Below are 16,037 nucleotides of genomic sequence, written 5' to 3' on the forward strand. Positions count from 1 at the left end.
GAATCTTTTTGTTTGAGCTGGAAGGGAATAAGGATTCATCGAGTCCAGTCCCCTCGTTTTTGCAGACAGAAAAACTGCAAATACAGAGAGGAAGGAAGGTTTGCCCAGAGAGTAAGGAACGGGTCTCTTGCCTCCCAGCTTTTTTCCAGGGACTGTGGCCAGAACGAGCCTTTGGCACTATGTCCTGTATTGTACACAGTTACTGTTGTAGGCATCCGAGATTTCATGGTGAATCCTCAGACCCGCTCTCCCCGAAAAAGCTGCATCCGGAGGGTTATGTTCTGTGGAAAATATGAACAGCATGATGCCAGGGTGGATGGGGGAGGCCTGTCTGGGGAGATGGCATTTGAAGTGAGACCCGGATGCAGGAGGAAGCTCTGGGAAGCTCTGGGAAGAGGGCTGTAGGCAGAGGGGCCAGCAAGTGCAAAGGTCCTGTGGGAGGAGTGAGTTTCATGAGTTTGAGGGACGGCAGGGTAGCCAGTGGGCCTGGAGTGGGCTGAGTGAGGCAGAAGAGGGACAGGCAGGGCCTTGGAGGCCAGAGAGAGTTTTAATGGGAAGCTGTTGTTTGGCATTAATCAGAGGCCTGACCCCCCACCCCAACCCTCATGACTCTGTCTCCTGCTCTGTGGTGCCTGCTCAGGGCCTGTCCTGTGGACGAACGAGCATTTAGTAAGCGCCTGCTGTGTGCCCAGCTGTCCTGGGCACCTTGTCCACATGATCTCATTTCATGCTGCAACCATCGGAGGAGAACAAACGGGAGAGGTCCACGCTTGCCTGTGGCCGCTCCTTGCATGCGTCCCGAACCCAGGCTTTGTCCCTTGAGGCCCTCAGCTGGGTTAGCTTGACTAGAAAATGACTCGCCCGCACGAGCAGATTGTCCTTTGCTTGTGCTCCTTTGGAAAAAGAGTGGGAAAGGTTGAGAGGGGACGCAGATCCCTGCGGCCGCCCAAGAAGGCTTGCCGGGAAGCAGGGTCACACTGGTCCAAACCTTTGGGGTTGGGATGGATGAGCATCCACTCGAAAGGAGATGGTCCCCTGGGGCGCTGCTGTGGTGGGAAAGCAAAGGAGAATCTGGGGCCGAAGGGCAAACGGGACAGTGTGAGAAGCTCCCACAAACCTCCTTTGCCCCCGATAGTGAGCCCAGCAGATGCCTGGAATTCCACCACTGATGATTCACTCCTGGGTGGTAAACATTGCTCTTGGCTCCTCCTCTTGTAAAACGCAAATCTCCCTTGGGAAAAGAGTGAGACAATCAAGTCTCAGACCCACTATTATGATGCGTGTTAGAGACTGTAAGTGACTGGGGCTTGGAGGCTGGCCAGCTTTGAGGGGCCATCAGATGTAGAGCTCCCCACGGGGTCAGTGGAGATGTCTGTTGGGGCTACCCTGTGGCCCATCTTCTCCCTCTGCCCAGTCCTGCTTTCTTATGCAGTTTTCCACAGGTGTCGATCCCAGCAACACTCCTGAATGAACACCCTGCAGGCTAACTTCCATCTCAGAGTTGGCTTTCTGGGGAGTCTGACCCAGAACAGTGGAGGTGATGATGCTGATGATGGTGATGATGGTGGTGTTGATGATGGTGATGATAATGTAGATAGTGATGATGGTGATGATGGTGATAGTGATGATGCTGATGATGGTGGTGGTGGTGGTGTTGGATGTAGCAGTCTGCTCAGGCCATAACAAATACCACAGACTCCATGACTTAAACAACAGACATTTCTTTTCTCACAGTTCTAGAGGCTGGAAAGTCCAAGATCAAGATACCGACAGGGCTCAGTTTCCAGTGAGCCTCTCCTCCTGACTCGTATATGGCCGCTTTGTCCTCACATGGCCTTTCCTCTGAGCATGTGTGGGGAGACCTCTGCTTGTAAGGTTCCACCCATATGACTTCACTTAACTTTAATTACCTATCTTGAAAAATAGGAGACCCTGTCTTCAAATAGAGTCACACTGAGGGTTAGGGTTTCAGTATATGAATTTGGGGAGGGTAGTCCATAGCAATGACGATGGTCACAATGATGATGGCAGTGACTATGATGGTGACAGTATTGCTGCTGCTGATGTTGGTGATGATGATGTTGCTAATGATGGTGGTGGTGTGATAATGACAATGACAACCAAGATAGTATTGAGGATGATGGTGGTGATGGTGATGGAGGTGATGGTCATAATGACAGTGATGAGGGAGGTGATGATGATGATGATGATGATGATGGAGGTGATGGTGATAATGATGGTGATGATGGAGGTGATGATAATGATGATGGAGGTGATGATGATGATGATGATGGAGGTGATGGTGATAATGATGGTGATGATGGAGGTGATGATAATGATGATGGAGGTGATGATGATGATGATGATGGAGGTGATGGTGATAATGATGGTGATGATGGAAGTGATGATGGTGGTGATGGTAATAATGATGGGGATGACGATGGTGGTGATGATAGCTAACATTTATTGAGTGCTTATTATATGCCTGGCACCTTTTTTTTTTTTTTACTTTATGTGTGATAATTCTTTTAATCCTTACAACAAACCTATGACTTAGGAGCTAGTATTCTACTGGTTTTTCAGAAAGGGAAGCAAAGCTCAAAGAAGTTAAGTACGTGCTTAAAATCACATAGAGAGATCATGGCAGAGCTGGGATTAGAACCCAAGTCCCTAAGTCCCCATCTAAGGTTGTTCCCTCATATCCCGTGGGGCTGCTCAAAGGGGCTGTGTGGTGGGGAGGCATTTGGGGAGAGGGTGGTCCAGCCCAATTTCCCCACTGGGGCTTCATTTGATCCATCAGCCTGAGGCTTCAGGGGGCAGGATGGAGGCCCCTGAAATATCTTTTGCATTAACTTCTCCCGGGCAATAAGAGTTGTCCTCACCCGGGGGTACTTCTGGAGTTATTCTGGGAGCTGGGCTTCTCTGTTGTGAGGCCAGGGACTGGACTGTCTAACATGACAGTTCCAAAGATAGCTGGGTGGGGAGGGCAGCAGTGGCATTTGAGGCTGGGCTTGGGGAATAGCTGTGCCCTGTGGTTGACCAAGCACTGGGGAGTGAGCTTGCCCGTCAAGCCACGTGTGCCAGAAGTCACGTCTGTGTGTCCCCTGCACAGGCACAGCCAGACCACGGCTTTGTGTAATTTTGGAGGCCTTGCTGTGAAGACTCATCCCAAGGCAAAGACACCATTGGTTGGAAGCCTGGAGGTTTATGGTATTTTAAAAATAGTAATAGGAGGAGTAGTAGTAACAATAGTAGTAATAGTAACAGTTACTACGAGTCTTCGTAATAAGAAGCCCAGTGTTAATAGTAATAATGATCATAGTAGAGAGAACGAAGGAGAGGGGTAACAAGCTGAGAGCGTGGGCTGGAATCCTGCCTCGGCCACTCTCTGGCTGTGTGATCTTGGACACATCTCTTTACCTTTTAGTTCTTCATCTGGAAAATGGGATAATCCTAGAATTTTAGGATTTCTGCGTAGAGTAAATGAACTAGTCTGTATATGAAACACCCAGCAGCTGCGCATGGTATGGAGCCAGGGCTGAAGAGTCACACGGGATCCTAACAGTCACCGTAGCAATAATGAACATTTTTATGTGCCACGTGCTTTATTTACTACATGCTGCATTTAATTGTCATTTAAGGGTCACATCAACCCAACCAGATATGTACTGTTATCCCCATTTTGCAGATGAGTAAACAGAGACTTGTGATGTTTGAAGTCTCTTGTTCAGGGTCACAGGGTGGGAGCCAGTGTTTGAACCCACCCTGTCTGACTCCAGCCCTCGGAGCTCACTCTGCTCTGCCCTGTGGCTACCTGCCTGTGCAGAGATGGTCTCTGCGGAGGTGGCGGTTTGAGGGGTTGACTGATGTCATCTCGAGGAGAGGAGGAAGCAAACGGACAGGTCACAAAGAGCCACCTGTGAGAAGTGTGCTCCACATCCATCTTCTGGCTGGGGCTGGAGCTCATTGCAAGGTCCCCCTAACTCTCCCAAGATCAGTGGGAAGTCTTCTGTCCCATCACAAGGATGGACACAGAGTCTGCCCTCTTGTCTCAAGTTCAAGGAGCTGTCATCATCAACAGGCAGCCCTCATTTGCTTTTTAAGAAGATGCCAAGATCGAGACAGTTCATTGACAGGACCATGCTTAATGGGAAATTGTAGAAGTGTGCATTTTGATGTGGTCCCAAGTTGCCAGAATCCAGGAATAACATCTAGGAAAGGTTAAATTAGAGATGTGTTCATAGCCCTGGTGGGGTGCTTTGAAGGGGGTGGGAGGTGGGCAGGGGACCTCAGCTAGAGCTCTTCTTCACTGTGTCATCTGAGGCAAGTTGTTTCACCTCTCTGAGCCTGTGTTTCTCCGTCCATCCATCTACTCACCTACCCACTCATCCACTCACACACCCCTCCCTCCCTCCCTCCACCCATCCACCCACCCACCCAACCACCCACTCATCCACTTACACATCCATCCGTCTACCCCTTCACCCCTCCACCTCTCTATCCACCCATCCATCCATCCACCCACCCACTCACACACTCCTCCGTCCAGCCGTTCACCCTTCTACCCATCCACCCAGCCATCCATCCACCCAGCCATCTGACCATCCATCCATCCATCCACTCACCCACTCAATAAGCATTCATGGAGCCCCTAGTAAGTCAAGAGCTGTACCAGATACTGGGTCTCATAACTGACATTGCCGTCAAAACAACCTACATGGTCATCACTAGAAGAGTCAATTACAGACCATCGTGCATGGAATGCTGGGTAGCTGTTAATAAGAATGAGGCAGGTCTATAGGAATTGATGTGGAAAAGTATGGTAAAGAGGAAAATAAAAAGATACAGAAGTATGTGTAGTATGCTACCATTTGTGAAAAAAAAAAAGAAAAAAACACTCTATTTAAACACATATAGACTTGGATATGCCTAGAAAATTTCTGTGGCAAGGAACCTTATATATTAGTTTGTTCCTTTTCAGGCTGTTTGAATTAAAATTTTTTTTTATTGAAGTATAGTTGATTTACAGTGTTTTGTTAGTTTCAGGCATACAGCACAGTGATTCAGTTTTATATATATATTCTTTTTCAGATTCTTTTCCATTACAGGTTGTTACAAGATATTGAATATAGTCCCCTGTGCTATACAGTAGTGGGTCCTTGTTGTTTATTTTATATAGAGGAGTGTATACATATTAGTCCCAAACTCCTAATTTATCCCTCCCTGCTGTTTGAGGTTTTAAAAATAGTGTATTACTTGTTTAGAATTGAAAAAAATTATTAAAAAAAAACTCAGTCTCTGAGTAATGATACATACAGAAAGACAAGAAAAAATTACAAAACCATCCGTGATACGTATGTGATTAGGGAGGTACAGGGGACTGTGGGAGCCGAGCAGGGCACCTAGCTCAGCCTGGGGGAATCAAGGGAGGCTTCTCAGGGGAGGTGATGCCTGAGGTGAGGCTCCCAGGCTGAGTGGAGGTTAAATGGAGAAGCCTGGCAAGGGCTTTCCCGGCGGCAGGGAGCAGCATAGGGCCTGAAGGTAAGGTTCAGTGGGGCAGAGCAAAGAGATAGATCAGTGTGGTAGGGAAGGAGGAGTGTCAGGGTCAGAGTGGGGAATGGATCCCAATAGTGAGTCTGGAGGCAGGGAGGCCAGTGGGGAGGCCAGGAGAGAGATGATGGAGGCCTAGACTAGGGCAGATGCAGGGGGTGGGAGGGGCAGAGAGGGAGGCTGGAGATGGGAAGTGACACCTTCTCACAGGACCGTGAGCCTCCACGGAAGTAATTTTAGCAAACCGCTTTGCAAAGGGGAGAGAACCTCAGAGTGGTTCTCACTCCTGGCTGCACACTGGGAACCCCTCGGGGCTTTGAAAAACACTAGTGCCCGGGCCCCACCCACATGGCGTCTGATGTCATTGGGCATTGCGGTTAAATTGGGCCCCTGATGAGTAACAGGCATAGCCAGGGCCAGGGCCGTGGGGCTTGGTGGCGAGTTGGCCAATGAATGGACTGGGGCTCATCCTGTGTTGGGGTTCACCTTCCCGCTGGTGCTCAGGGCACGAGTGAGGCCCCGCCGTGTGGTAAGACTTCTTGGTGTCGAGTTCTGCCAGAGGGAAAGGAGGCAGGGAAGCGTGGGCCTTGGAGTCACCCATCCCAAGTCCAGGCTAGTGGCTTGGGAGTCAGCTGACCCCCACGCTGGTTTCCTTGTTTGAAATAATGCCCACCTCAGAGGGCTGCCCTGGGAACGAAGGGTATCACAGATGTCGGAGCCTGGCACGGGGCGCGGGTGCGCGATAGGCTGTTTTTAACTCGCGCATCTCCATCTCCTGGGGAAAAGCCCACGCAGGGATGCTGAGATCCGCCAGATACGAAGAGCTCACCAAAAGGTACACGGTGCCCTCATGTGGTTCAAACTGGTCGTATCTGGGAGAAGGAGAGTCTAGGGGACGTTAAAGTGAAATATTCTTTTCTTTTAGCTGCAAGACCATGTCTTTTGAGGTCTGGGCTATTCTGGGAACACTGCCGTGCTGTTTATGAGCAGTTTCTGATGTGTGGAATTTAGCCTCAGCTCTCAGAGGATGTCACTGGGACACAAATGTCTCATTTTCAAAACTCCCAAAGAAGAGTGGTGGTGTGGCCACGTATAAGAAAGGAAAAGGACACGCACAGCCAGAGAGACTGTGGATTAAACAGTAGAACATGCCCCCGGGGCCAGGGTGACATGGTTCCACTCGGCGACTCTAATTTGAGACTCTGATGAAGGCCTGCTCTGTGGCCTGCCCTGCAGGCTGCAGAGGGATGGCCTTTGAAGTTCTGTGCCCTTCCCCAGAACCCAGAGGAGTTTTTGTTTTGATTTTTTTTCTTTAAAACAAAGGAGGTATATTAAAGAGAAGAGGCAGCCAGCCTATGCCTGAGCATCAGGAAAAACAAAAGCATCTTCCTTTTGACGCTGGAGATTTGAGGCTCCTAGCTGGCATTTCGAGATCACATTTTCATTAGAAAATTGGGCCTCCTCTAGTGGGGCTTTTAGCTGGTGCCCAACCAAGGGCCGCTCTGCATGGGACACCCTGCCCGCCTCCCCGTCAGCCCTGGGGGCAGGTCGGGGGAGGGGGGACAGAGATTAGAGCGTCTGTTACCAGACGTGGATGTTTTTAAACTTTAGGTCACTGCTCGTGCACAGACAGTTCAGAAGACTACTTAAGTGTCACACTCCTGCAAGACAGCAAGTGGGCAAAGGAAGTTTCTCCCCGATGGCTGGGCTCAGCTGCCAGCGCACAAAACCTCCCCAGAGGCTCTCCGAAGTCAGGTATTGGAACTGCGGGCTCAGACCTACAGCAAGCAGGGTCCTGGGTCTAGAAATCAACATTTTAAACTCACCCCCCAGACCTCTTTGTGTGTTTGATCCACAGTTTTAGGGGAGCGTCCAAGGCAGCGTTCCTCAGATCTCAGGATTTCACAAACCAGTGAAATTACAAAAAGAAATTGCCTGGACTCATTTGCAACCTCTCCTTTCACCTTCCCTCCTGTTTCATAAAACATTACCGACATTCGGCTCTGTAAAAATCTCCGTGTGTGGTGTTTACTGCCCAGTTTGCTGGGAAAGGTGCAGGCATAGTCGTGGTCCAGAGTCTGCAAAACCCAAGGGGCTGTGGGCAGCACCTTCAGGTGAGTGAGGGACCCAAGAGACAAGGCTTACCAGAGAAAAACATCGTCTTCCATTCTTTTATTTATTATATATGCAAATCTATTTTATGTACAATACTTGGTTCTAGCAAATAATCTTACCAAGGCATTCTATCGGTAATCTTCCCCAAAATAGATTCAGGTAAAATCAGACATTTGTGCACTTCGTGCCTCCCCGAATGCGAGACTTCACCATCGATTTCAGTTTGGAGGCCACACACACAATTCAAACAGACATGAACTGGGTTAAGGCGATAAAAGCGAACTGAAAGAAACCACAGGATTCAGAACAATTCGACTGTATTTTGCTTGCATTGGAGTCACAACGTGAAGAGCAAATGTGCGGATCTCGTAGCTCTTTAATTGTAGTGCGAGGGCTTCTGCGTGACTGCACGGCGGGTGGGCAAGAAGCAGGTGTGACCTGTGGGCGGCTTCGCCGACGGCTCATTTCTTCTCGGCCTCTTCTTTCTTGGGTTCTTGTTTCAGTTTGTAATCAGCCAGGGCAGCCTTGATGGCATCCTCGGCCAGCACTGGAAGTAAGAGAAGGAAAGTGAGCCTAAGTGTCCAGAATCTGCAGAGATGGTCTTAGGCAGAGAATCTTTAAGAGTTGGAGGCAGTGGTGCTGGGACAGGCTTAAGAGAGTCCCCTGCCAGGGTGCTGGGGGTGAGGAACAAGCTCTCGGCCAGCCGACAGCTGCTTTCTGAGCAGGATTACTCCCGCAGGGTGGCTCTGAGGACAGACTTGGGGTCAGACACCCAGGATTTTAGGTGGGTTCCTTAGCCTCTTGGAATCTACACTCTCTTCTGTAAAACTGGGACAGTCATGCTTTTCCTGCTGGGATGGTGTCCTCGAGGACTTTATACACAGGAGGGACACAACGACCGTGAGTTCTCAGCTGCCCACACAGGAGTCAGGACAAATGCGGGGGATGCTGGTGACTGTGGCTGCTGTAACGTGGGTCATGCCAGTCTGTTGACGGCATGGTGTTTGCTGTCACTCTTCAGTGACCCTAAGTTTGAAACTTTTATTTTGGAGTTGATGTTAAAAGGGAAGCAATGGGGAAAATAAAAATGGAGAGAGCTGGGATGACAGCAGAGAGCACTGGCTAGAGGTTTCAGTACCCAGGACAGCCTAGTGAAAAGGCTGGGGTTTCTCTGAAACCATGTGAAAATGCTTACAAGCCAGGGCCTTTATTCACGGGTATCTGAAATTCCAGCTCAAGTGGAAAGAACTCGGGTCTTAGCAGACTTCCTGAAGACAGCGTTAGCTGGTCCCTGCCCTGGCGCTCACTTCTCCTGTGAGTCTTACCCTGGCAAGAGGCCTGCCTCTCTGCTGATTTTTAATGAATTTGGTCAGTAAATGTCTACCAGTAACTTAAGGCTGTTGTTTCCCATTCCCCCTTCCCCAGAAGCTTGAGAGAAGATGGAAAAGCTTTAGGTTTAAGACAGAGTCTGAACTGGAAAGCCAAGTGTAAATCTTAAGGCATCTGGGCTTTCTCTTAGGACAGTGAAGAGGGGGATATTGCACAACCCGGCTTAGTCATCCATATACGCAGATGCAGACCCCGGCAGTGGGCGCACCTGGAAAGGAAGTGATACAGCGCACAGCAAACAGGATTACGGTGAGCGCTGCGCTTTCTCCCTAAGTGACCTCACTTCACCACAGAGGGGTGGGAATGACACGGACTCTGGGATCAGTGACTGGGTTTGGATGCTGGCTCTCCTGCTCAGGGGCTGTGTGACGGGTGCTTTCAGCTGAGTCCTCGTTCCCTCATCCGTGCCGGGGGGAGGCAGTGACGCCTTCTGTGGACCAGAGGACGTTTCTGAGGTTCAGAAGTGAGGCCATGATGTGCTCAGCACAATGCCTGGCTCACCGCCCGCCTCCTGGAAGACCCTCCTGGAGAGGGTGGTGAGACCCTGGGCACTAACCTGGAGGTTACAAGCAGACCCCACGAGCTCCAACCCTCAGAGGGTTGTCAAGGTGGACTCCGGGACCAAAAAGGACTCGCCACTACTCTGTCACAAAAGTGATGCCCCGCTGTCCGGGCCCGCTGGCACTCTGGGGAGGGGAGACTCACTGGAGCAGTGCAGTTTCACAGGCGGCAGGCAGAGCTCCTTGGCGATGTCTGTGTTTTTGATGGTCAAGGCTTCCTCCACCTGGGAGGCAGACGGGAAAGACGGGCAGTTTTAGTGATGCTCTACGCAGTGGGACGGAAAATAAAAGGGGCCGAAGAGGCCCTTGCGACAGGGTGGTGGGGGATGGTTTCCACATAGTAACCTCAAACAAAGGACCCCCACTTCCAAGTCCAGGCTGCAGCTGGGATTCTCAGGGTGAAGTATACACCCCAGCACTGGATGGTTGGGGTGGGCAAGGCTGCCAGACACTGCTGCGAGTCAGGAGCAGAACCTGTAAGAAGTCTCTTAGGGATCTGCTTGAGGCCAGCAACTCAAGTCTTACCCAGTGTTCAGGATAAATCCCTTCAACTCTTAATGCTACGTGGCATCATGGAAGCGGGGGGTGAGGTGGCGCACAGACAGCTCTTGGGCTGAGAGCTCTTTGGGCTCGTCCCCTGCCTATGAGAGAATCTTTCTCCTCTAGATGGACTGGAAAGGACGCCTGGGGTTTGGTCGAGAGCCCGAGGGCATAATGTGTGGCAGCCCTATGTGGAAGAGAGCCCCGCTGCCTTTAGGAAAGCCAGATTTCCCCACCTGCCCCCCGATTTCCCAATCTCACTCAGTTACGGTTCAAATTCTGTTCCTGATCTAATGGGAGGATCTCAAGGTCAGAGAAAGCCCTCCCCACCCCCCTTTCTGGTCACACTCACAGCACCTACAGGGCCGGGTCCTGGGAGCACAGGTGCCCTGTCTCCTCACTTCCTTTCCCTGAGGATAGTTCTGGACAAATCACTCCAGAGCCACCTTCAGCCAGAACCGGTTAGGTCTCTAGTTCTGTGGCTCAGAGAGGCTTGCGAGCCAGAAGGCCCTGAGCTGCAGGAAGCAGCAGCACGGGGCCTGGCGGAGGGCTCTGCTCCAGGGCTTCCCAGCTCCCCCAGCACACGCCGCCAGCACTCAGCTCCCTGAACTCGGCCCCTTGGGGCTGCAAAGACACACACCTGCAGTTTGGCTTTTCTGAGAGGTTTTAATGACAGCAGGATTTTAGAAAGGCTAGTTTGTTATTTCACAAATCCTCATAAGCCACCTGCAGTCCTTCCTGAAACACGATGGGAGGAAATAAACTAAACAAACTGCTACCCGACAACAGCCGGAGCAGACTCAGACGTCTAAGAAATGATAACATCACCAGTGACCTTGGAGAAAGCCAAGGAGTTCTTTTCACTTCTTTTTTCTTCGAGGGGGAGGTGAGGATCTATTTTCTATATAATAAAAACCAAAATACCTCCAAAACCTCCAAACAAAAATGATCAACAACCCCCCGGCTTCAAACTAAAAAACACTTCACAGAATTATCCACAATTCCCAATGTGAAGAAGAATTTATTTAGGAAAAAAAAAATCATAGTTACTTTTTTTTTTTTCAATATAACTGGACCCTTCCCTTAACTGAGAGCCAGGTTTGTGGGGAATGATTCGATTTTGTCCAGTTGGCAGAAACGTACCGTCTTCCCTTTTACCCATTCCGTGGCCAACGAGCTGGAGGCAATTGCAGAACCACAGCCAAACGTTTTAAACCTGGCATCCACGATCTTGCCCTTTTCATCCACTTGAATCTAGAAAAGAGGCAGGAGTCAGCAGCGACTCTGGTGCCGCCCTGTAGAACCTGGCACTCACGGAGGGCCCCTGGGGCACTCCGAGAGCTCTGGTCCTGTTCTCCACGCTTAAGGTTTTGGCATTAGTTACAGAGTTGCCTTTGTTTCAAAGAGCTGGGTGATGAAAGGTGAATAGTAGGAACATCCCACACCGAATTATACAGGCCTAGCTGGTAAGATCAGCTGAAAAAAATACGCCTCCTCCTGTTTTCTTTCCCCCGAACCCTAGCCTGAGTTTTGGATGTGAACTTCTACTCCCAGCTGCTGGGTGGACCTGCATTTTTAAACACTGAGGGAGCCTGCAATAAATGCCTCTGGTGAATGCTTTTTTTCCTTCGGCACCAAATTGCATTTAGTGGTTCCCTCCTGCCTTGTTTCTGTTTCCCAAGATAGGCATGAAGCCACCTGGCGAGCTGCCCACCCACCATGATGAAGTAGATGTGGAGAGAGCTCCGGTTTACCCGAAAGTGCCAGGCAGCGCGCTGTCTCCCACTTGCGGGAGGTTTGATTTATTGCTAACTGAATGGCTGTGGTTTTCCTTTGATCGGTGAAAGTCACAACAGCTTTTACTTAGCTGAAGTTGGAATTTAAGCTGATACAGTAAGTACAAAAGTGAGGTCAGTTTACTGTGTCAGGAAGGGTCGGTGTAGTGGATAAGTAGGACCAGGATTCAGCCCTGGCTTGAATCACTTATAATGATGACGCATCCCGTGTCACAGGAATCAAGATGGGGACCAAAAGCATTGTGCTGTGCTCCATCAACTACGAAGCACTGTACAACAAAGGGATCACCATTACCACCAGGAAAGATGGAGACCAGAGCTACCTGTAATTTCATCACATCGCCACATGCTGGAGCCCCCACCAGTCCGGTTCCAACATTTTTAGATGTCTTGTCAAGGGACCCCACATTTCGAGGATTTTCATAATGATCAACAACCTGCAAAGAGACAGTTAAGAGAAATCACAATCACTCTTTTTTGGGGTATTGCTCTCCCTGACTTTGATGGCAAGCTCCGGGAAGTTAGCAACCCGAACCTGGCAGGCAATCACTCAGGACCAAATTTAACTCCGGGAGGAAGGCTTACGTTCATGTCAGTGAGAACCACTTGTGACCCAAAGTCTTTTTGTATCTCCTCTCTAGCCACCTTCAGAGATGCAAGATAGTGGAGAAAAATCAGCAAAATCATGTCTTAATTCCATAGGGTTTTGAGCCACAAATAATTACTTGACCTTTAACCATCCGTCACCAGATTTGGGCTCAAACATCATCTTTGTAATTTCCAAATAAAATACATTGTCAAAGGATAATGATTACTACTCAGAAATCTAAAAATAAGTAGAGTCCAGAAATGGAAGGATTTCCCAGAAGCCTCAAGGAGATTCTTACAGGAAGAACAATGCTGTGGCGTCTGTCCATTTGTGTGCGATTAATAAATGACAACGGTCCCGTTTCTGTGTTTCAGGGCCCTGAAATCTCGCTGGTGCAGCAGAGCACCCTGGTGGCTGAAAGGCTGCTTAGCGCCAAATTAATTCCGCGTGTACTGTCAACAACACACACCCCTGGATGGAGGAGGAGTGAAGTCCTTGGGCAAACGCACTGAAGCCAGAACAGATAAGCATTTATTTAAACTGGCACACTGAGAGCTTTAAAAGTCTTGAGGTTTGTTTACCAGTCAGCCCTTAAGTTTCCCAAACTTCCAGTCCCCTACCCCACCACCTATCAGACCACGGAATTTGACTTGTAAGCCCAGGACCTACAAAGTAATGTCCAATGTGGATTTTCTTTTTCTTTCTTTCTTTTTTAAATGGAAGTATTGAGGATTGAATCCAGGACCACTGAGCATACCTGTGCCCCCAGTATGGACTTTCTGCCCTGTGTTGACTGACTGCATTCTTTAGTTAACCATTTCCCAAGTGAGAGAATCTCGTTTAGGGACTTCACGCCCCAGGAAGGTCAGGGCTGCAAACTAGGCACCTATTTGTACTCGTAGCTGCCCCTCCCCCCGAGAAGAAACAAAAATAAAAACGTTATGACCGTTGGTTACGTGTCTGGCTCCACTTGAAGGCTCTGAGCTCCTACGACAATGACAGCAGCAGCACCCTAAGTGGCCTCCGTGTGTCAGGCACCGGGCCGAGGACCCCAAAGGCATGGTCTCAGGGAGGGGGACTGCTAAGACCCCACTAGACAAGTGGGGAAACAGGTTAAGCGCGGGGCAGTGACTTGCCCAAGGTCACTTGGCCAGGGCAGTGGCCTTGGCTGAAGCCGGAGCCCGCGCTGCTGTGTGTGTCTGTCCTTGGAGTCTGGCTGGCAGGTCAGAGCAGGACCCTCCTTCCTGGGCAGTTGGGAAGTTTAAAGGCTGGATGCGCGAGATCGCAGCCAGCGGCGGGGCCCACGGGCAATGGCCGCTAGAGGGGCTTGAGCTGTCATTCTTAGTGCCCCTGAACAGCGAGAAGAAAGTCAGTCGAGGAGGACTCGTGCGAGGGGCGGCCCCTCCATCCACGGCCGCGGACGGCCCTACCTGGGCAGCGCAGAGCCCGGCGGCCACTCCTCTTTGGGCCCGGCCTCCGCTAGGACGCCCAAGTCCTCTGAGCGGTCCTCGCACTCCTGCCCCCCTGCCCAGGACAGGCCCCGCGCACGCCCTCGCCCGCCCCTACCTTCTTGTGATAGAGCCGAGCCGGAGCTGACAGCTCCCGGGCGGGCAGACGGGGGGCCGGGAGCAGCAGAACCGACGCCGCCCGCCTCAGACGGCCAACTCCAGCCGCCGCCATCTTGCGGACTTGCGCCTGCGCAGCCGAGTGTGAGGCCGAGGGGCGGGGCGCGTGCGCCCTCTAACGTCCCGGCGACTTGGCGCCTGCGCCTTTCCGCTCCGTGCACGTGTCTGCGCTCTGGCCCCGATTTGACCACGCCCCTCCGCGGCGGGCGGGGCGCGGATCCCAGAGGTCTGAAGTCGCAGGAGAGTTTGTCCAGCGTGCTGGGTTCTGGATCTGGGGAACCTCAGGCTGAAGTGTGGGACCCAAGTGTACCTTGACAGGGCTCACAGCCAGAATGCGACGCAGAGGATCAACCAGTCTATCTTTCTTAGCCCCACTTTGCAGCTTAGGAAGTTGAGGATCAGAGCGGCTTAGTAACTTGTCCGAGGTTGCCCAGAGAGTTAGACGCAGTTGGGACTGATTAAAACTTGGAAAATCCTGAGTTAGAATTCCAGTTCTGCTCGTAATTGGCTGTGTGATCCTAGTTGAACCACATCGTCTTTCTAAACCTCGATCTTCTCTTTTATACTCATTCAAGGACAATTCTTTCATCCTTTGACCAAATATGTGTTGAGGTTTTGTCAGGGTGCTCCAACGGAAAGGAAAACAGACATAATTTCTGACATAATTAAGCTTGTTAATGAGGTAGAAAGGCAATAAATAAACAGACCAAGACTTTCCTTCCTCAGAAAATGGGAAGCTTAAAGAAGCGAATACTTCTCCCTGATTTTAAAAAATGTATGTTTAATGTCTCGATCTCTATTTTTAAAAGAGCAAATTGTCACAATTTATGTGGCAATGCCGGGCAATGAAGAGCTTCTAAGTAAACGTTTAGTAGTGTAATTTATTAACATTGGTTTGTAGAATATGATCCTATAAAACCAGAAAACTCACATGTGTATTTAACTACTAGGCACCAGGCATTACGTAAAGGGGAGGAATCTCTTTGGAAAACGACTTTTTCTCATGAATGGTGCAGTCGATTCTTCTTCGAGGACTTGGGCTTTTCTCTGCTTGTGAGGCTTAGTTGCTGGGGAGACTGAACCAAGCGCCAGGTCAGACTAGTAAGTAATACATTTATTGCAAGAATCATTACGACCTTCTCAAGATGGCGCCAAACCCTTAACGACAATCATCACGCTTACTCTATGACTTCCTCTATGGCTTCCACTTCCGGTCTAAGGACCCAACTTCTGTCCAAACTTGTGATGGAATACATGCCCTGTTAGTGAGCTTTTTTCTCCGACGAGAACTATTAAAAGTACATGAAGTAACATGAATTTCGTGTACTGCGAGATTTCTTCGCCATCTGAGGCTCGTAGTTTTTCCTTAGATGGCAAGAGAGCGGGGTTTTTGATCAGGCGCGTGCCGCGGGCAGCTCCTATTTCAGCGGGTCTTCGGCGGCCGACTGAGGACCCAAGAGTCGCTGGAAGCTTAAGATGGCGACGGCGGCCGCAGCATCGGCTTCAGAAGCGGAGGCTGAGTCCAAGGCCGGGCCCCAGGCCGAGGGAGAGGAAGATGAGGCTAAGGCGGCTAGGACCAGGAGGAAAGTATTATCGCGGGCTGTGGCCGCTGCAACGTACAAGACCATGGGGCCAGGGTGGGACCAGCAGGAGGAAGGCGTGAGTGAGAGCGATGGAGATGAGGAGTACGCCATGGCTTCCTCGGCGGAGAGCTCCCCCGGGGAGTACGAATGGGAGTACGACGAAGAGGAGGAGAAGAACCAGCTGGAGATAGAGCGGCTGGAGGAGCAGGTGGGTCCCGGGCGGGCAGCGGGATCCTTCCCTCAGGTTCCCAGGCCCCGGCCCGCCTCCCCGGGCCTCGGCGGCTTTATTA

General features: G+C 50.6%; 2 protein-coding genes across 4 annotated transcripts in view; one reads left to right on the forward strand and one right to left on the reverse strand.

Annotated features, from left to right (window-relative positions):
* Nucleotides 1-7,707: 7,707 nt before the first annotated feature.
* Nucleotides 7,708-14,264, reverse strand: ISCU (iron-sulfur cluster assembly enzyme). Its single transcript, XM_010963542.3, has 5 exons — nt 14,106-14,264; nt 12,274-12,387; nt 11,298-11,408; nt 9,760-9,838; nt 7,708-8,212 (listed from the first exon to the last, which is right to left on the reverse strand). The coding sequence occupies exons 1-5, from the start codon at nt 14,217-14,219 to the stop codon at nt 8,127-8,129; spliced, it is 504 nt and encodes a 167-aa protein (XP_010961844.2). The 5' UTR covers nt 14,220-14,264; the 3' UTR covers nt 7,708-8,126.
* A 1,344-nt stretch (nt 14,265-15,608) lies between these two features.
* SART3 (spliceosome associated factor 3, U4/U6 recycling protein) overlaps nt 15,609-16,037 on the forward strand; it is a 31,361-nt gene continuing 30,932 nt past the window's right edge. For all 3 annotated transcript variants that reach the window (XM_010963543.3, XM_045523054.2, XM_010963544.3), the window contains exon 1: nt 15,609-15,955. In XM_010963543.3, the coding sequence (XP_010961845.2) occupies nt 15,641-15,955 (315 nt within the window). In that variant the 5' untranslated portion in view covers nt 15,609-15,640. The remainder of the gene's footprint in view (nt 15,956-16,037) is intronic.

Source organism: Camelus bactrianus, chromosome 32, assembly GCF_048773025.1.
Source record: "Camelus bactrianus isolate YW-2024 breed Bactrian camel chromosome 32, ASM4877302v1, whole genome shotgun sequence".
Classification (NCBI taxonomy): domain Eukaryota; kingdom Metazoa; phylum Chordata; class Mammalia; order Artiodactyla; family Camelidae; genus Camelus; species Camelus bactrianus.